Source organism: Etheostoma spectabile, chromosome 8, assembly GCF_008692095.1.
Source record: "Etheostoma spectabile isolate EspeVRDwgs_2016 chromosome 8, UIUC_Espe_1.0, whole genome shotgun sequence".
Taxonomy (NCBI): Eukaryota; Metazoa; Chordata; class Actinopteri; order Perciformes; family Percidae; genus Etheostoma; species Etheostoma spectabile.
The window spans coordinates 20910110-20931863 of NC_045740.1; the positions used below are offsets into that span (position 1 = coordinate 20910110).

At 39.6% G+C, this 21754-nt stretch overlaps 1 protein-coding gene across 1 annotated transcript in view; it reads right to left on the reverse strand.

Annotated features, from left to right (window-relative positions):
• Positions 1 to 8588: 8588 nt before the first annotated feature.
• pdhx (pyruvate dehydrogenase complex component X) overlaps positions 8589 to 21754 on the reverse strand; it is a 38818-nt gene continuing 25652 nt past the window's right edge. Inside the window, exons 7-11 of the mRNA XM_032524641.1 lie at positions 21241 to 21388; positions 17446 to 17504; positions 15871 to 16029; positions 10394 to 10458; positions 8589 to 9463 (exon numbers count right to left, since the gene is read on the reverse strand). Of these exons, the coding sequence (XP_032380532.1) occupies positions 9205 to 9463; positions 10394 to 10458; positions 15871 to 16029; positions 17446 to 17504; positions 21241 to 21388 (690 nt within the window). The 3' untranslated portion in view covers positions 8589 to 9204. The remainder of the gene's footprint in view (positions 9464 to 10393; positions 10459 to 15870; positions 16030 to 17445; positions 17505 to 21240; positions 21389 to 21754) is intronic.

Consider the following 21754-nt stretch of genomic DNA (forward strand, 5'->3'; position numbering starts at 1 on the left):
AGCCACAGTAAAAGATAATGTGACTAAAAAATAGAAGTTTGCAGTAGTTCATGGCATAGGAGGGCCCTGTGCATCATTACAAGGCAGAGTGTAGCAGGGCAATGCAGAGCGCAGCAGGAGGTAACAGGGCATCGCAGGACGTGTAGCAGGACCACGGCGACAGCTGCAACCAAGATTTTGGAGCTTCCCTGATCCAAGGAAACATGCTGGGGGAAAAAAAACATAAGGACTCCTGGAAATGACTCCCCTAGGTTAGTAGCAAACATTTCCGGGACATGGATGCACACAAATGGAAAGATAAAGGATAGAAGAGCTCAGTGTGTCAAAGGAAGTCCCCCAGCAGTCTAAAACTATTACAGCATAACTAAGAGAGACAGGGTAAAGAGAGGAGCCTGGTTGGGCCAGAACTCTCCCCTGCTGGATCTGGCCTGCCTCCCTCTAGCTTTATTATATTATTGAACATATGGTTAATTATTCTGACAACTATGAAGAGAAGGAGAGAAGAGAAGGGTTGCCATGCAAACACCCTCCCCCGCCGGTCTAGGCTAACGCTGCGACTCCTCACTCCATAAATATAAGCTTTATCACAGAAGAGAGTTTTGAGTTTACTCTTAAATGTCTGCCTCCCAAGGCTCTGGCTCCCATTCTACTTTTAGAGACTCTAGGAACCACAAGAAACTCTGAATCCCGGGAGCGCAGTACTCAGGTGGGACAATAAGGCACTATGATCTCTTCAAGATAAGATGGTGCTTGACTATTTAGAGCTTTGTAGGTCAGAAGGATTTTAAATTCAATCCTGGATTTTACAGGAAGCCAATGCAATATGATATCTTTTCTTAGTTCTTGTCAGAACAACCACTGCAGCATTCTGGATCAACTGGAGAGTCTTAGGGGACTTATTTGAGGAGCCTGATAATAAATAATTACAGTCGTCCAGCCTGTAAGTAACAAATGCATGGACTAGTTTGTCAGCATCGTTTTGAGACAGGATGGTCCTAATTTTGGCAATGTTACGAAGATGAAAAAGGCTGTTCTTGAGGTTTGTTTTAGATGGGAAGGATATATCTTGATCAAAAATAACTCTAGATAACTACATTTTCTAACTACAAATCTTCAATTGTAATGCCATATGTCAGCTCAAGGTCAAGGGTGTGGTTAAAACGGTGAGTGGCCTTATGCACACTCTGACTGACACCAATTGAATCTAGTAGTGTGTTGAAAGCAATACTAAGGCTATTGTTGTCAACGTCCACATGGATATTGAAATCACCTACAATAAGTACTCTGTCTGATTTAAGGACTACACCTGATAAAGAGAATCTGAGAATTTAGATAAAAATTCAGAATATGGTCCTGGAGCTCGGTAAATAACAACAAATATAATTGGCTGTAAGGTTTCCCATGATGGATGTTGAAGATTAAGAACAAGGCATTCAAACAAGTTATAATTTAGTTTAGGTGTAGGATCAATTAACAAGCCAGAATCAAATATGGCTGCAACCCTGCCAGCCTGATTTCTCCCCCACATCATTTCACCCAAGAAAGGTCAAAAGGAGAACCAAGCATCAGAATGATTCACACCTCCTACTCTGCAAATATAAGTCACTTCCTGTTTTAGCGGTTGCCAAAGCAAAACTTGTAAACAGTAGCAATAACAGCAAAGAAAAAACCCATGTCATTTTGTATTTGGTTCACAGTTTTGTATTTTTCATTTTTAAAAACATAGAAGTTTATGTGCAACATAAGAAAAGTTTGTCTTGCCGGCATTACTGTTTTCTGTGATATGAAGACTAATGTAAATATGTCTACATTAGAAGTGATGTTCATTCTAGTAAAGTAAAGCTGAAATAAAACAGTGATATTTAGACAGACAATATGATAAACGGAGTCTAAGAGACCAAAAGAGACAGAGAAAGACACTGAAAGACACTGAAGACAAATGATTGTCCAGCCTTCCTTAATTTTGTATCCGTCTCGGAACAATGTCCTAGTTTCTCTCTCTGGTGTAACAACATTGAGACAAACTGCACAAATGATCAGATCCTTTAATGAATAGTTGGGTGAATGTGTAACATTTGCAGGAGTGGTACAGTCAGCTCTTAAGCACAAAACCCTCAATCATTTTCAGTCTATAGAGGTAAAATAAATGGGTCCACCTTAGTTGAACTCATCATGTTTAAGGGCTTGTGTGAACATGAACGTGACCTAATGACTAAGAAAGTAAAAAGTTTCATTTAAGTGGCTTTGAAAGAAGATGTAAAAAAGACAAGATGATGAAAGTCTGTTTGTAATCAAACAGTTAACCAAGGTTTCAGGGTTATTATGTGGCTATCTGTGCTGTGTAACGTTAAAGCTGCGCAAAAAAGAGCTCAGGAGTTGAACAGCTGTGTACTGGGCATGACTGAAGCCTAAATTAAACATCAGACTGCTGAGTCAGCCAATACGTATCCAGCAAAGAAAAAAATATATATTCCATGATTCAGTGAGGACACACTTTATGCTCTTCCCAGACGTCCTTGTGGTTGGGAATCCTTGTGGTAATGGCCGACTAATGGCACCTCCTCAGCATTCCTGTTAGGTAACGTGCCTTTTTCCAGTGCAGTCACTGGATTGCCACTAGACGAGATTTGCAAGATGTCCATATACGTACAAAACAGCCAGAGGAAATCCAGCCTTCACTGTCTAAACATCCAGTGAATATCGGCGTTTGCACAGATGTGCTGTTATGATGAGAATTACACAGTGTGCCGTTATATATGTGTCAAATATCAGCTGGCGACAAAGACAGAGTTTAGTTTTCACACATTTTAATCTCATCCACCTAAGGAAGAACATGTAATCTCTACAGATATATTAGATTAGATGTTTCTAGCAACTTCCTGTTTCCTGGAATTACTGTGAGGCAATCACAGGTCTGTATGTTGCTGCCTGCTTGGGCGGTGTGAGAGGCTGTCAGGAGTGTGTCCTTGTTGTGTATCTTTAGCCGATAGATGAGCTCCGCCTCACCCTGCCGTGTCTCAGGCTGAATGAGCTCTCCCGGCGTCACAGAAGCATGACTGGACTGCTTCAAAAGGCCTGGCTTTGTGCAACAACAACAAAGCAAGGGCCTCGCTTGTGTTTGGGTGCTGGGACAGCAGAGCTGGCGTGTTTGGACTGGAGTACTGTATAGTCATGTGGAATGTCTTGTGTCATCCTGGTCGGACTCTCAGTCAGCATGGTGATGATAAATCACAGTAATCTCAGTTTCTGGTTAATTTACATGTGTTGCCTTTCAGAGAACTAAAACAGGATGCCTTAGGTTAAGTGGAAAAAGAGGCTATATGAAATCACATCAAGGTCTAAATGTGGTATAACTCATACAGAAGAAGGAAGTAGAAGTATGAGAAATTTTACATCAGGCTTTGCGAGCACAGTCCGCATCCAAGTTAAAAGATGACGAATGATGAAGATGAATAGAGAAGTGCTTGCAGTAAGGGAAAACTGGGAGACCAGAGGAAATCCTGTCAACAATGGTTGAACAAACTTGAGCGTGAGATAATGTGGATGAAACCAAACCTCTCGCCAACCCTGGTGATCATTCACAAAGCCTATTCACACGGGGAAATATGTGTCTCTGTGTGTGTGGGAGACCAAAAAATAGACAGGGAGGGACTCCTGAGAGGCAAAAAAGACTAAATGGGTCCTCATTGGTGGACACAACCATCAACTTCCTTTTATAAGTGGGGAAATTATTCTTCATCGATCCTTATTATATCCTCCACAACACTACCTTCCTTAAAAAGCCAAAGTAGTCCATTACAAAGCCATTTGATTTCATTTGACAGCCTCAGGACTGTAAATACATAAATAGTTTAAAGCTTTGATGGTGCACTAGAGGATTGGGAAGGGATGGATGGAGGTGGGGCTGCAGACTGGGCTTCACCCCACACCCCCACCCTGTGTTATTCTTTGTCAATCAAGAGCTTTCAGCCCCTCATTGGATGTGTAGTCGAAACCCTTCTGACACTTTGGACCGACCCATTGCTCAAGCAATGTATCTTAAGGACATCCAAATATCAGCACAACAGAAGAGCACACTCGGACACGTTGGTCTCCATAGCAACTGCCTCCATCTCTCTGCACCATGCTCCGTGTCCATAAGTTTGACCTACACACCAGCGTGAGCCCCCGCAAATCTTCAAGACCCCACACAGTTCATCGAAGTCTCAGCAGGCACAAATCGGATTCCGTCTGCCTGGTGGCTCTCTTATCCAGCTGTTACACATAAAAAAGATGGCTGGGCAAAGATTGGCGGGCGCCAGTAAATGTCAAACAAACAGGAAAGCCAAGGAAATGTCAGAATGTGTTTTGCTGCATTCGCAGCGTGATATTTGGAAGGACAATGTTCAACTGCTCTGCCGAACAGTCCCAGCAGTTGTCAAGCTGATAGCAGAATGTGATATAGCAGGGAGGTTTAATATAGTAACATGATTTCACCATCCTGACAAACAGTACCAACCAAGGGCATATTACAACAGAAAAATGATGATGGTCTGAAGGGTATTGTATACCAGTGACACAAGGAGGCTTTGTCCTAACACAAATATCTCATTACATGAGGTTGTGCAGTTGTACAAGACCATGAGACAACAAATTAACTATTTCTAAGAAAACATACACGTGGTTTATCACTAGGGCTGTGACGTCAATGGCATCTGACAAATGGTTTTCTTTGCTGTAAGCATGGGCAGAAAAGCAGTTTCCACATGTTTCAGCACCAATTGTAACCAACGGGGAAATTTGAGCCGCCAATGTGGGTTCAAACTTAGGATTTAAAGTGAACAACTAATGCTTAACAATAAAAATGAATTAAATAGATGCTAATTAGCATTAGCATGCTTAATCAAGCTACAATCCACATCGGCATGTTATGTTCGCTAGCACAATCTAGCAGGCGGTAATTACAAGTTGTAAACAGTTTTTTTTTGCGTTAGGCTACTATCTCTGAAATATCATATCAAATATATTCACCCCAGTGACATAGCCTAATCGAGACTTCCAGTAGTGTTGGCAGTATGTGATGGGAGAAGGCACTGTGCATACAGAGAATTGTAATTTTACCCTGAATTCGTATTTAATACGATGCTGGAAAATTATCCGTTCATGCATGGAAGAGTGCTGCTGATCAATGAAATGGGCATAGTTTCTAAGGAAAACATGTCATAAGACCTGTTATTGCATTATATTGAAACTGTGCAAAGTTCTAAAATTCCAGACCTTATAAGTTCTCCAGAAAGTTGTCTGACCCTTTGCAACCCTGGTCATTACTAGCTCTGTGCACTGTACGGCTGTTTTCATGTCAGTTACTATAGTTGCTGGGGTAACAGATCCTCAGATGTAACTAAACTTTTAAGTGGTCACTACTTATTCTTTTATGTTTTTGTCAAAAACCATATTCAATACTAAATCACATTAGTTGTTTGTACCAATCAGCTTAAGGATGCAGTGCACGGACCATATTAAGCAAAGACAACTAAGGATGTTAAGTTTCCGTATGGGAGGGGCGGGGTCATTTGAACAGCTATGCAATAGCTCATGGGAAAAAAACATCTATGTTCTGAACAGTTCCTGTCCTAGTTAAAGTGTGTTTTAATAATGTTCTGTTAATCTTTTGGGTGTGCATTTATGTTATCTGGGTTAGCTTTAGAGTGAATGTGTCCATGACAATACAATGGTGGGAGAAGATGTTTGTGTACTGTTGACATTCTTGAAACAAATGTATCAAATACATTTGTCCATTTGTTTTTTTACATCTGTCCAAACCATGCTGACTTAAAGAAAAAAAATCATGTTTATATAAGAACTGTATTTCTTTAGTATTGATAAGTAGCCCAATGCTTAATGTTTCAAAGCTACATGTTGAAATCGGCCGTAATTCTCCTTTAAGTAATGTAGCCAAGGAGGACACAGAGGGTTATACAACACATGGACTCTTCAGAAGAGGTTTCTTAATTAGATTTTTTGTGCTCAAACGTTGCCAAACGACACCAGTTTCTGAACATAACCATACTGAGAAATCCATAGAGTTTTGGAGCTGATAGTCTTAATTAGCTTTGTAGCCACTCATTAGGCAATGGCTTGAATGTAATTGACATCCATGTCTCTTAAATTGGATGTGTGATTAGACGGCCTCATAGTAACCATTTTCAATGTGTCGACAGCATTATATAGTTACTATTTAAACTTGACAATACAGTTTAAAATAACCTATTGTGAGCCAAGGAATTCTGGTCTAGGAATTTTCAAGCACTTAGATGCGCTGGGTTTTGCGGTGAGTTGAGCCAATCGATCTTTATCTTTCCAGTCTCAGAAAATCTTTATATTTTATTTATCATGTATTTGTAGTTTATACCTCATTATCTATACATTTTATGCAGTGACTTTTAGTTTTTTCCTCTCATTTCATATTTACAAATACCATTTGATTTGTAGTACCACTTCACCTTTGTAGTACTGGCCCTGTGGCTCTGCATTAAAGTGCATTTTCTCAGAATTCAGATTCAGAATCAGAAATACTTTATTGATCCTCGAAGGGAAACTCTGTGTTGCAGTTTCACAAATAGTAGAAATATCAGAGTAGAAATATAAATGAAGAAATATTTAAAGAATAAATAATAAAGAATTGTTGGTGGTCTTTCTAGTTACATAAATCAGTGTTTCCCCTACCATGCTGGTCCAAAATGATGTTAAAACACACAGTTAGTACAGTAGAATAATGTTTTAAAAACATTACATTAAAAGGGTGCCAGGCACCCCTACAGCTCTGATCCTAGAATCACCCCTGGCTGTACGGGGATTGTGATTGAAGCTTAACAAATGTTAAAGAGCACTGTTTTTCATCCTCTTCTTATGTTTTATTTGAGTATAGCTTTCATCACCGTGGTAACTAGCACTGTGGAAGGTGTACGTGTGTGTGTGTGTTTGACTGCAAACGGCTAGGAGAACAGTGGGTGTACTGTAGAAAACAGCTGGGCTGTGCCAATTGCCTATTGCCTCTTCCCGCCCCTATGTCACCTGCCTGTATGGTGTCCCTCCTCAACACAGAACACATTCCACATCAACCACCGGACAAAATGTCCTTGGTCTACAGTCAATAAAAAGTGGTACAGTATGTCAAGAGTTGCATTAAAATGCAGCGCCTGGAGTTACTATCAGACAGCAATTCTCACTACAGCCCTGGCTCTAACAGTATCGCATATGAATGCAGTTCCTGTTCCTCTTTTCTTTCATAACTACCAGCATAATCTCACTTTAGGTAATTTACATTCTTCATTTAAAATGTAGAAAAGCCATCTTGTAAATCAGCAGCTCACAGCGAAGGGCCATTCATTCAAAAGGTATTTAAGAGCAAGGTCTTTGCCTTGTCAAACTGCATGGACTGCAGTGTGTGATGTGTGAAATTCTGAGATCACAACTTTCCCCATTTCAGCAGCTTCTTATTTACCAATACTAAACCCTGTTCATGCATACGTACAGTGGTGCTCAAAAGTTTACATACACATGCTTAAGTTGACTAAAAAGAGGAATAAAAAAATCATGTTTTGGAAATTTATTTTAATACCTAAATTAAAAAATGAGGTAAAATCCAACCTTTAAGGACACCAATTTTCTTTGTGAATGAATAACGTATTGTAAATAAATAAATGTTCTTATTTAAAATACAGGGGTCATAAGTATAGATACCCCTATGTTAAATTCCCATAGAGGCAGGCAGATTTTTATTATTAAAGGCCAGTTATTTCCTGGATTCAGGATATTATGCATCCTGATAAAGTTCCCTTGGCCTTTAGAATTAAAATAGCCCCACATCATCACATACTCTTCACCATGCTTAGAGATAGGCATGGTTTTATTTCAGTTAGACTAATACCTGGTTTGATTTGCATTGAGAGATGATTTTATAGAAAGTATCCCATGCCTATCTCTAAGCATGGTGAAGAGTATGTGATGATGTGGGGCTATTTTAATTCTAAAGGCCAAGGGAACTTTATCAGGATGCATAATATCCTGAATCCAGGAAATAACTGGCCTTTAATAATAAAAATCTGCCTGCCTCTATGGGAATTTAACATAGGGGTATGTATACTTATGACCCCTGTATTTTAAATAAGAACATTTATTTATTTACAATACGTTATTCATTCACAAAGAAAATTGGTGTCCTTAAAGGTTGGATTTTACCTCATTTTTTAATTTAGGTATTAAAATAAATTTCCAAAACATGATTTTTTTATTCCTCTTTTTAGTCAACTTAAGCATGTGTATGTAAACTTTTGAGCACCACTGTAGGATGAGCTCTGCACGCCTGGTGCTAATAAATAAACAGCTGTTCTGCCCACGCTAACAGCAAAGATAAACATCTGCAAGCAGAGACTGACCTGTATACTGAGCCCAGCAAATTATCCTAATTGGCTTCTATGAAATACTTATTATGTTATCTCTTAAGATTCTAATTAAATAGAAACATACACACACATATGTGGTGTTCCTGGTAGCTGTGTGCATCAGGGAGGGGAGAAACATGTTTTAATGAAACGCACAGACATTTTAAGGTTGAACAATGTGTTTTATTAGCATCTAAGGAAACCAAAACCTAAGTGCATGGATTTATTTTATATACACATGGACATGGAAGATTCATTTTCAGGGATGTCACATCTGCTTTGAATAAGTTAAATGTGTTAACACGAAGAATCGAACAACAACAGGAATTGGTTCATGCGGGTTTACCGTGATCAGAACCTGCATTGCCACTTCTCACAGTACTACGTGCTTGTCTGTTTGTAATGACACTGAGTAGACGCAATGGGACTAAAACGAGCTTGAAGTAAGAAAAGTGGAGTAACCACTTCATAGATATAAACACGCACACACACTGGTGTGACAGAACCTCCACATCTTTACTGTCTTAATATTTGGCACCACTGCTAGAATCCTCAACCACCCCAGCAGAAGACCAGTTTAACTCCTCCGTCACAAAGCCTGTTGATTTTCTATCAGAAGCAAGCACCATTCACAAGTTTATACTACATCCAAGCCTACTTTTTAATCCTTAGTCCAAGGTAAAACTTTTCAGGAGCTCTCTGCTTGTGAAAGCACGAGACAGGCTTTGTCATGCAGGTGTTTGTCCTTCCAATCCCTTTCATTCAGCTATCTCACTTTGTTTTAACAGGCTAGGGCCATGCGTTGCGGTTTTTCTAGGTTGCTGCGGAATTTATCTAGAAATCGTGAGGCTAACTCGTCGTCCACTAGTCGTCCGTCACTGGACAGTGTAACTGTCATCAGTTGATGGGTGTGCAGGGTCTTGTCATCCTCGCACAGTCGCAGCTCGGGCCTGGAGGTCCCGACGGCAAGGATACACGCCTGAGGAGGGTTGATCACAGCGCTGAAGCCACTGACACCGAACATCCCCAAGTTAGATATACTGCCAGTGAGATAAAAGGAGACGTGTGGGAGGAAAGGGATAGTAAGAGAGAAGAGCCAGCACACATATTGCATCATTAGTCAAGCTCAGCAGGGGACAAAATGCATAAAAAACAACTAAGCGGGCATAATGGTGGCTCTAAAACCAGCTCCTTAATGCAAAAAATAAATAAATTACCCCTTAGAGTGAGTAAATAAAAAATGAGAAGGCAAATTAAGTATACAAACTTGATTGGCTGTGAACATCTTATTTTACAAAATAGAACACTGATCAGTAAAGATTAATACAGCAGCACCGGCCTCTAAATCTCTCCTTTAAATGCTGTGTATGGTGAGCAAGACTGACCCGAGGGCAGTTTGCTGTTTTCCTTAATGAGAATCCTAGCTCAGGGGGATGGAAAAAGGAATGGAGGAAGGGCATACACATATATCCTCAGGAGGACAAAGAGGGCTGCATCTCCATTGGAATTCATCGCTCCTGCCTGACACAGAAACCCCATTTATGTCTAAATGACACCATTGCTTCTAATGAGTTGAAAAGCCTCCCTTCCTCTTTTCTGCAATTGATGGCGCGGTAACTGGTGGTACTCGTCGCCCAAGTCCACGTTCAGTTCAGGCCCGCCTGAATATATGCATAGTATAGTATATGCATAATATATTGAATATCTGTGAAACCGGATATAAGTCATCATAGCGGAAATTTATGATGGCTATCTTGCTGTTGCGCTACATAGGAAATTGTGAGATATACTTAGGCTTTGGCAATGGAAGGGCCACTGTTCGCACATGTAAAAAGTCAATTTATTGAATTGATAAAATTCAATATTTATACCAAATATTCAAAATGAAAGAATGTAAAACGCCCATTTGTTTTATAATGTTGTGACTTTCCATATGTCTTTAATTTACCTCAAGAGATGTGTTAGTTTACCTGAATGAGCCTCCCTGGTACTCCTCAGGTAGAAGTTTCCCATCTCGAGCTTTCTGGGCCAGTGCCTATGGAAACATTACATGTCACTCAAAATCTTAAGCGTGTGTCAGAAAAGAAGAGGGCCAAGATGATTCTTAAACAGGATACATGATACAGTGTCAATGATGACACATGATATAATGTGAATAAAGACATAAACACGCACACAGTATTGACTAAATGCTGTTCAACAGCACGCTCTCAAACTATAAGGAAAGCACTGTCATTTTATAATGTGCTTTACAGTACTTCAATAATACAACCAAGTAGTAAAATAGTGCAAATGGTGTTTTAGATTAAAAAATATAACTGGAATATGCTTTACTAAGACCAAGAGTTTAGAGCCATGCTAGCAACTCTTCAGAACATCAGTGCATTGAGCTAAATGCTAACGTAAGCATGCTAAAAGTCTTAAAATGACAAAGCTAGCATGCTAATGTGAAGCAGATGTCATGTTTAACATGTTCCCCATCTTACTTTAGAATGTTTTCATGCAAACATTTGCTAATTTACACTTAACACAAAGCTAAGGCTAATGGGAATATTATTAGTTTTACAGAAATTTTGTCATACGTTTAGTAGTATTGCACAAAATGACATTATGACATGATGATGGTAGTAGATGTCCGGGATTCACATGGTAATTACAATTCCTCTTTAGGGGGGCATGACAGTCTGCACCAAATTTCAAGGCAATCCGTTCAATAGTTGACATTTACTTGAAACCACTAATGTCAACTCATGGTGGCGCTAGAGGTAAGTCAGCAGATCACCAAAGTCAGTAGGATTCATCCTCTCGGTACCCTGAAAGTCTCTACAAACTCGTGTTCCCATCTATGAAGTACAGGTCGAGGTATTTCGAAAAGTTTAAGTTTGAGGGGGAAAGTCAGGGGATCACCAAATTTATTAGAAATGTATCCTCTGGCGATCCGGGAATAACTGCACAGTATATTATGGCTATTCATCTAGCCTAAAGTGTGGACCAACTGAGAGACAGACAACCCAACAATGCCAACACTATGCTGTGCTGCTAGTGTAGCTAAAAAGCTGTAAAGGCCAGGCACTATTAAACTCAAATGATATTCTATGAGCACTTTTGTTCTGACAGTAGACCAAGCCTCGTCTATCCTAACTAGTCACCTAGCCACAACAGACAAACACACTTCTTATTCAGAGCAATTCTCCCAAAAGTGTTAAAGTCTCTAAGTCACAGTTTTAGGGTTAATTTTAAATGTTCAACAGCAAGTACTGAGATGAATGGAAACTATCAGAATGTGCATTGCTAACATGGTAAAAGGTAATTGACAACCCTCAGAAGGGAAGTTGGGACATCTGACACTGAAAACTAACACATTTCTGCAGCAAGGTTCTGTGATTTCATGCTCTATCAAAGCATGCATGAGATTAGCTGTATTTCAATTTAATTGTCAAGCTAATTTTAATCAAACTATTGGAAAGTAGCCAAAAAATGCAAATTAGGGGCCATTCCATCAACTGGTTAGAAATTTGGTTGGTTGTTCTTACATGTCCATTATGGGACTATCCGGTAAAACACCAACAGTGGAAACAGCTGATCAGTCCAGCGAGGTAAATGTTTGCTACATAAGAGCCTATCCTGTTAAGGTGTATGTATGTATACAACGCATATTATTCCATCTACTTTTTTTGAGTGATGTCAATCAATTTTAATCAGTGATTTTATTAATCACAATCTAGATTTTAACTGAAACCTGGTTAGACCATAATGACAGCGCTGCTGTTCTCATCGAGTCAGCTCTCCCTAACTTCAGTTTTATGAGTGAGAACAGAGTGAATAAAAAAGGAGGTGGGGGTCACCATTTTGTTTAATGACTCATTCCAATGTACGCAAATATCTTGTGGAAATTTAACTTCTTTTGAATATGTGTCTTTTCAATTAAGGTCCTCCTCCTCAAGCGATATTTCTAAATATCTGCAGGCCACCTAAATACTGTACGACCTTCTTTGATGACTTCACTGAACTGTTGTCTATAATCTGTATTAACTCTGATTGTGTAATCATCGCGGGTGATTTTAACATTCATGTTGACAACCCCCAGGACAGGGGGACCAAAGGACTGTGTTGTGTTTTTGAGGACTATGGACTGACTCAGCATGCGACCACGCACAGTAAGAGGCAAAACTCTGGAACTGATAGTCTCCAAGGGTCTAAATTTTTCCAAAGTTGTGGTGACTGACGTTGCTCTCTCTGATCAGTCCTGTGTTTTCTTTAACGGCACTACCTCTGTGCCCAAAAGTGTCCAAACAAAAATAATCAGAAAACAGTATATCACTGAAAACACCAGTGAAACATTCATTCAGCTCTTCTCCTCCACACCCGCCCTCTCTGGAGTCTCAGTCACTGAGCTTGTAGATCTTTCAACTGTAAAATTACAAATGTTATTGATGCCACTGCTCCCACTAAGGTCAAAGTTGTCTCTGGTTAAAAAAAAAAAAAAAAATAATAAGGATCTCCATTGAGAAATGTCATACTGGTGAGAACAGAAAAAAAGAGTGTTTATTTGTTATTGTTTTTATGTAAAGCACTCTGAAGTGCCCTGTTGCTGAAATGTGCAATACAAATAAAGCTGTCTTGCCTTTGACAAAGGCAAAACCATCCATTTATTTTGCGCAACTGATGAATTCAATTGAATTCATTATCAAATTCAGTTCAGTTAAGCTTCTCTAATGCGACTTAAAATGTGCATAAAAATAGGTCCATGGAAAAACGTCTATTGACAATCTTGGAGAAAACACCACGTATCTGTCAATACTGTACTACAACATCTGTACAAAATACATTGATGGTACCGGCTCTGGTGTAGCAGTGGAACAGAAAGTGTGCATGCATATAATCAACTAGATTTTCATCAAGAAGTATTTCCTGTTACTTCCTGTGACATGCACAGTTGTATCACAGATCAAGTGTGCGCCTGTAACTCTGTTTAATAAACAGGCAACTGTTAAAAAGCAATCATTGAACATCTCTTTTGAAAGCTTTTTCTTCTCAGTTGAGGCTGTTAGAAGGCAAACATGTTTGTATTCAACATGAACCTTATTCAAATGGAAATGTACTATAAGGTTAATGTGAGGAAACAACCAACACAAAGTTAAGAATGACTCACAGGAATGTGAGACAAAGTGGGATAGGGTGGGCACATTTTAGATAAGAGCTTACGGTGCAAAGACAGTCTGATGTTCAACTCCATCACATGCATAATAACATTCCTTTAACTATGTAAATACCGTACATATCCACACTCCTTATATTTCTTTATTTATATTTCTACTCTGATATTTATACTTTTTGTGCAACTGCAACACAGAGTTTCCCTTCTGGGATCAACAAAGTATTTCTGATTCTGATCAACAGCCAGCAGTGACCTCTCTTTGCTTCATTTAAACAACATGTTAATTTTAAATGTGAGACCAAAACGACTGACAGCAGCATAACTAATCTGAATAGCAGAGGGTGGCGAGACTCATACGTGGACTGAAATGCCCGCAGCGTTAGTGCCCATGCTTTCATGCAGCTGTTGTATGTGTATGTGCACTAGCGACTTAACATTCTCCTGCAGTGATTTGATTGCTAAGCATCAACAGACCATTACATTATTTATCAAAACTGTTTTAATAAAGTACAACATACATACCAAAAATACAGTACACTATCTTTTCCTCTCGGGCTCATCATAGGGGCAAACTAATTTTACTAACACTATATTTTAAAATAAAAGATATATATAAACTATAAATTTTACAATACAATTTGCAGAATGCTTGTGATACTTAACCAATGCTTCATAGTGTGTAGTTAGTAATAAGTGTTACCAAAAAGGGTAAGTTAAACCAGTATATTTCCACAAAATAACTTGACTCATAGAATTACACAACTCGATGCTGAACTGTTGGAAAACAACAAAAGTGTAAACAGTAACTGATGCATCATCTAATATAAAACATTAATTCTTAATTTGCTTGAGAATAAGCAACACATGCAATTCAGGCTCTCAATAATAATATAAATCCCCCAAAAATCTGACACCATCCAAATACATAATACAGAACTTAGAATGATATCAAATAAAAATACCTTTTAAACTGCATAGTACTGCACCCCAACACTTATTGATATTAGATAATAAAAAAGGAAAAGTATGGCACTCAAAAAGATTTGATGAAAAACAAAATGTGTAATTTGAGCAAGAGTGTTCAATTGTAATGACATTCTTCATGAACACTATACAACCACATGTTGATGCATCACGCCATTTCCATCAGCAGTAAAGCACCAAACTCAGAGCTTTGCTTTAGCTGTTCTAGTTTTGCTAGACTTACAGTACTGACATTAGTGCCAACAGCAATTGAATCAGACATATCTTTACTGAGCCATAACAGGCCTTACATAGTATGTGCCATGCACATTTAAGAATATTACACCTGGTCACTGCTGGTGAGAGACATTAAGCTCATTAACCAGAACTTGAGGAATAATTCGATCTGATTTGTGTGTGTGTGTGTGTGTTTTTGATGAGAAAAAGAGTGAGATGCAAATCCGATTTTGAGAGCGGATTTATGTTTGTGAATAAATACCTCTACCCAGCTGCTGACTGTGAGCAAGAAAAAGTGCTGACCATTGTTACTTTGCTTTCCATCTGCAGCCAGTGACAGCTGTCTCCCGCAGCCCAATGACCCAACATTCTAACTATCCCATATCTAGTCAGTTGTCTACAGAGTTTGTTTTTCCCATACAGTTGGAGTGCATTCAAGTCTCAACTCCCTTCCCACGTACAAATCAACAGCAAAACTCCATGTCTTGACCCAAAGTGCTACACTGAACGCCCCCGCAAAGCTTGAAGTTAAATCAACCAACAGCAAAGAAAGTCTAGCATTGTCAGACTTTCCTCCACAGCACGGCGGAGGAGGGTCTGGCTATTGAACACAGCATCAACAGCAACATTTACCCAGCAGAGATCTGAGGAGCAGTTAACCATAGTCCTCATAAATCCACCGGAGTTTAAAATGACAACACAAAGGTTTTTTTTGTGACCGTTATTGCCACTCTTCATTTTAACCCCAACCGGTTGTCAGACTCCGCCTACCAAGAGCCTGGGTCTGTCCGAGGTTTCTGCCTAAAAGGGAGTTTTTCCTCGCCACTGTTACACTGTTGCTTGTTCTGGAGGGAACTACTAGAACTGTTGGGTCCTTGTAAATTATGGAGTGTGTTCTAGACCAACTATCTGTAAAGTGTCTCGAGATAACTCGTTATGAATTGATACTATAAATAAAATTGCATTGAAAGAAAGCGGAAGGTAATGGACATCCGGCCGAAAAGAGTGACATCCGGCAGAATTTCAGGCGGCAGAAATGGAACGTCATGAATATAGACTATTACAAGACATTACAAGAATAATGTTTACCTTAGCATTAGCTGAGATCTCCTGGACTCCTTTGTTGGCAGCGTCCTTGATGATGGGGGTAATGAGGCCTTTGTCAGTCGCCACTGCGATTGAAATGTGGATTGAATCAAGTGCGCGGGGTCCATCACCAGACCAGGTCACATTCACTTCTGGCATCTCCTAGGATAGAAAACCAGAGGTCAGCACGGGTTTTGACAGCTACTATAGTGAAAAATAACTAGACAAATAGAGATCTAAAACCTGGCTCCTTTGGTTACAGGGTGCTTCCATGCAGTTCATGAGTGTGAAGATACAAATCAATGTTGGATACAATACCAAAAATATTTAATTTTCTATACTATGACTGGTAGCAATCAAATATGAGAAGAAAAGCATTATATTACAGTAAATGTGGAAAATTCATTAATCAATTTGGTAGAGAATGTATACACCTGCTATCAGATATCCGATATGTCTGAATAATCTTGAAGAATCTGCTGTGATGGAGCCTCAATAACTAAATATTTATGTTGAGTTATTGGTGTATGAACACAGCTAAGTTTCATCAGTCTACAAAAAGTACAGTGGAACACATTAGAATGTAAAACACTGGCCTCGGATGCTGCTTCCTGGTGTGTTTAGGTAAACGCTGGTGAAAGTACAGTTGCTTTTGATAATTTTCCAATTTTACAGTGTTACACAAGTGAATCGCATAGCTCAGTTAAGTGTAGAAGCCAATCCAGTGGAATTTTGACCATGTGAGACATAGTGGCCAGACTATGAGAGAGCAGTGTAGTGTTTTGTCATGTTACACAGAAAGGTTAACTGGGAAATGTTCCACATTCCTCACATTTACTGTTCCACATGCACCAAACAGCAGTTTCTCAGCTGCTGATTGATCCTTATATAGCAGTGGTTTCATACAGTGTGCATTGTACAATGTCCAGCACCCGTGACTACTGGCACGTTATTGCTTAAGGGCAACACAAATTCACTAAAGCAGATACAATATTCCATGTAATACTCCCAGATGATATGATAGGATGTTCCTATCAGATGCTGCACAGACATTCCTGGCTGGAATAACTAAATTAAAAGAGCACCGGATCCATTTTTCTCCATTTGTATCTGTTCTATCCTCAAATCAAACAACAGTATCTTTCTTTACAGCGTTCCTTTAGTGTTTTGTAAAACTGCTTAGGGAGATGGATGGTTTAAGAGTTTCCTCATAATTTCCATCAACAGACCAAAAAAGAGAACAGAATGAACCCAGTCCGAGTAAACATTTAGTCTTGTTTTATAATGGCAGGGCAACCAGTTAATTCACAATCTGTATGGAGTAGAAAGGACAACAGAGAGACCTTGTTGCAGATGTAATATAGAATCTAGAAACCAAATGATGAAATAATTTACAGTGAACTACTGTAAATAGTGCTGTGTGTGTGTGTGTGTGTAGATGCTGTGTTAAGCAGTGAAATAAATAAAGTCCAGATACTTGTAGGCATAAATTGAAAAACCACATGGTTAGGGGATAAATAATCAAAATAAACAGGTTACATGAAAAAATGACAAGAAGTGATTATTAACTGTACTTACTTTAAGTGTAACAGCAGCTGCCTTGATAATGAAATCGTTAACTGACACTTTGATCTGTTCTGAAAAGACAAAGAAACAGCCTGTGAGCCTGGTTCAAGCAGCTAACAGACATATGGCCGTCTATTCTGCACAGGACCTGTGAAGTGCGACACTGTTCTTTTGCAAATGGCAAATAGTGATACCACACCTTCCCTCAGGGGGAAAGAAATCTCCTAAAAAGATAAAAAAAGATAAGATAATTTGTTTATTAGTCCCCAATGGGGAAATTACTGCACTACACTCTGTGTACACACTTTTTGTTAGTACTCACACACAGGCCTGAAATACACACACATGCTCAGGACCTATACATGCACTATACATGGAGAGATGTCAGAGTGAGTGGGCTGCCAGCTGAACCAGCGCCCTGAGCGGTCGGGGGGGGGGGGTACGGTGCCTTGCTCAAGGGCACCTGGCAGTGCCCAGGAGGTGAACTGGCATCAATATCTCCTATATCTCTTATGGTGCATTCCATTTGTACAGAAGTCGGACTTTCCAACTTCTAAGTTGGAAACGCGCCCCCTGAAGTCGGATTTCTGAGTTGGGAATTGGGAGAATCTCACAGTACCACGAGCAAGCGGACATCAAAATCCAACATGGCTGCTCCATGCACCTACAGTATGGAGAGCTGTAGTAACATAGTTTATTAGCACTTATGTCTTGTTTGTGTCGTATTAAACCAGTTGTACATAAGTATTGTCCCACTTATATCTGTGGACATGTTTTCAACTGGTATGACAAACAATAGCTAACCTGGATAGAGCAACCCCCACTGTGAACTCCAACTTGTTTAATGGAACGCGGTGAACTCTGGTGTAAAGAATTTTTGGCATTTTTTACATTATCGGCGGAATATTTCATTTTTTATTTATCCAGGGCAGAAGTTAAGATCCACTAAGATTTGTTTGTGTTCATATTTTATACATTTTCTTCAGACCTCAAACAAAGAAATGCTGCTGATTGCTATTGTGTACAGCACTACTATTGTTAAAATGGCTAATTTATTTTATTCATCAAAGTTTGCAGATTTATGTTCTCAGAAGTTTAATAAATGCTGCCAAGTGCACCAAACTTTATTTTTTCATTACAAAGTTTATTTGACAAAGTTTATTTTCTTTTTACCGGTTACGTTTCATTAATATAAGTGCAGATTGGCGTTCAATAAATGTTTTTGTTGAGAAACTTTGTGTATCTTAATTTATTAGTGTTACATTTTATTTTTCAAATAAAGGTTATAAAAACTAGCACATATTGGCCAAAATAAATCGGCAGCATTTATTGGCCATCGGTTGACCCTGATATCTAAAGATCGGCATCGACCACAGAAAAATCCGAATCGGTCGACCTCTACTCAGGTGAAACGTCATTCTTAGCTCCGGCTTCCGAGTTCAGAGCTTAATGTAACACACTATCAAATCAAATCAAAATCAGATGAACTTTATTTATTTTTTTTACTTTATTTGTGTTAGGCAAATTCAAACATAACATACAACAATACATAGTCCGTATTAATAATACCAGATTAATCATACAAAATAAATGCTAAATTCTAAAATACTAAAAGAAACTAAAAAACCCTGAGGATTGGAGTGGGGGGGTGGGTAGGGAGAATAGGTCGAAGTCTGGATCAAACAATTTGGGGGGGTGGTTATTGTTTGTTCAACAGTCTGGTTGAAGGTGCTGTTTGGATTGTAGGGGGAACGGAATCTCCTCCCTGAAGGTAACAGTTGGTTATTGAGATTATGGGTGGGGTCCAAAATGATGAGTTTACTTTTCCTGATGGCCTGTTTATCAAATATGGTTGTGACTCTTGTTGACCTATACTCCAGCTGATGAGAATCAGTACCTCTCTATATAGTCTGGCTCAACGGATGTACATTGCCAGGATAAGGCCTGACATCCGGGGTAATGTAACTCCCCTTCTTCTATTTTTGCAAGGGCACTGTTACTGCATCCAGGGGTTAACTGCCGCCCCCCCGGACAGATTGGTTTAAAGTAATACAAACAAGCCAGAGCGTTTTTTTCTCTATCTTAAAATAGATAGGTGGTGTAGCCGGACAACACCCCAGCGCTGACACAGCGCTGTTGAGATAGGTCTGGCAATGTGAGACTGCTCTCTATATGACTCAGTCAATAGCCTTTGCTCCACTCTCCCCTCCCAGTGTCACACCAGCGGGCCAGGCGGGCTTGGCCTGGCATCACTGCCAACGTGTACAAATGTCCATTAGTGCAGTACCAGACAGTTATGAATGCTGTGAGCGGGATGATTAACGAGCTAACCGTGAAATCGCGCTGCTCCTGAACAATGAGATGCCGCAAAAACAACCGGGGAGAGAATCCCTCGGTACACACACAACCTCGCTAATAGGTTTGGAATGGCCGTCCCATTTCCTCCATCACAGAGACAGGACCCAGAGAGATTTACCGTTTGTTTGACAGCTAGGCAAAGTTAAGCTAAATAAAGCCAATTACGTGATAGTGTGTGGAACTTAATGTTTAAAAATAGGAAACTGATGAGGCACTCTTGCTATATCAACATAAAAATGGCCCAAAGTAAGCATATGTTACATTTTAGGAATCCAAGAAAAGCACCCGTTAAGGATTTTTTTGGGGGGGGGTTACATTTTTTTTGGCTGAATGTAGCAATATGCTGAGCGACTGTTACGACACATGAACATTGTTCCCTTTTTCTGGTTGTGGTGTAAATCTTCCTTTATCTTACAACACACATTGTGATAGCTGTTGCACAAGAAGCTGAACAGCAGGTGCTAGGGATGTCTGTGGGGCTGAGAAAGTCACTGCTATGTCCTAATATTTTATTTATTCTCCAAATACCTAAGCCCTCAATCCATTCATACAGTACCTACTTTATGGATACCTTATGTATGGACCAATTTGTTTTCCATTACCTCACATTGCCTTCACATTAAGATAGATAGATATTTCTCCAGAGGCCTTTAACACTTTCCCAGAGTCTTTACCATTGCCACCCCCACGTTACACCCCTGACCCTATTTGGTCTTTTAGGCTAAAGTGATCCATAGCAAGATGGTCTCTAGTTTAATGCTTTTTATCTTAATCGCGAATACCGTCATTATGTAACACGGGATGCATCCAAAAAGCACAACACGCAAAAGAATCAATTGGAAACACTTTCAACCAGAGAGAAACAATTCCAAAATACCAAATTGTGTTTTTGTTTGCCGATATTTGCTTCATGAACTGGTGAGAGCCATTTCATGCTAGACATCCAGTTAGTCAAATGTGACAAATTATTGATTATAGCATCTACTGTATGTGTATGACTAACTGAGGGTGCCTTATCAGCCTTACATTGTGATGTGTGGTCAGAAGAAAGAGCATATCTGATCAGTGCCAGCTATGGATGTTTCCTCCACTATTCAGCCCATCTGGAGGTGTTTGGCCCTGTTTAAACCCTCTTCATTAGAACCCTTAACATGTGAACTCTCACTCAGAATACCATGCCGGGTTATTCTTAGACACAGGAAGAGAGAGATGTTGGTTTGAACGAGAGGTACATGACTACCCGGGGACAACATGTACCAGAACTTCTTTCAATACAAAAAAAGACTGTCCGATTTGTCAAGTGAGCAGTCATGTGAAAACCCTGAATTCCACATTTTCATGGAAACGTATCCTTCAAAATGTTACTGTCGGACATGACATTAACATGTGCATGTAAAAAAACAGTGCCTATGTGTACACAGTAACTCCCTCAAAGTTGTGTGTTTTTACCTTTGGCCAAGTCTTTGCGGAGATGCATGACGGCAGCCATGTCACAGTCAACTGAGGCGTACGCATGGGGGATGGTGGTCTTCGATTGCGTTAGTCTTTGAGCAATCACACGCCGGACATTTGTGGCTGGGATCTCTGTGAAAGTGCCCTGAGGAGGACAAGTGGAAGGAGTGGGAAGTAAATAAATGAATGAGGAGAGAATGGCATTTTGAGAGGGACATCCAGGAAAGGGGGGAGGGAAATGATAGTTGGACATATCTCAGCTGCCATCATTAATCAAAAATGCATGGGGGTCCTAATGTAATGTAATCTATAGGTCATATTTTACAGTGCAAACACACACACTAATGACGGTAAAATGTAATTGGTGCAAAAAAAAACAAGAATGGAATTTTTAAATAAAGATATGACCTGTTTGTTGGATGCTTGTGGTAGGCACATTGACAGATGTGCCTACCACATCTGTCGGATGACATCTTGTAGTTTCTTAGCACTGTCACAAAACCAACGGGAT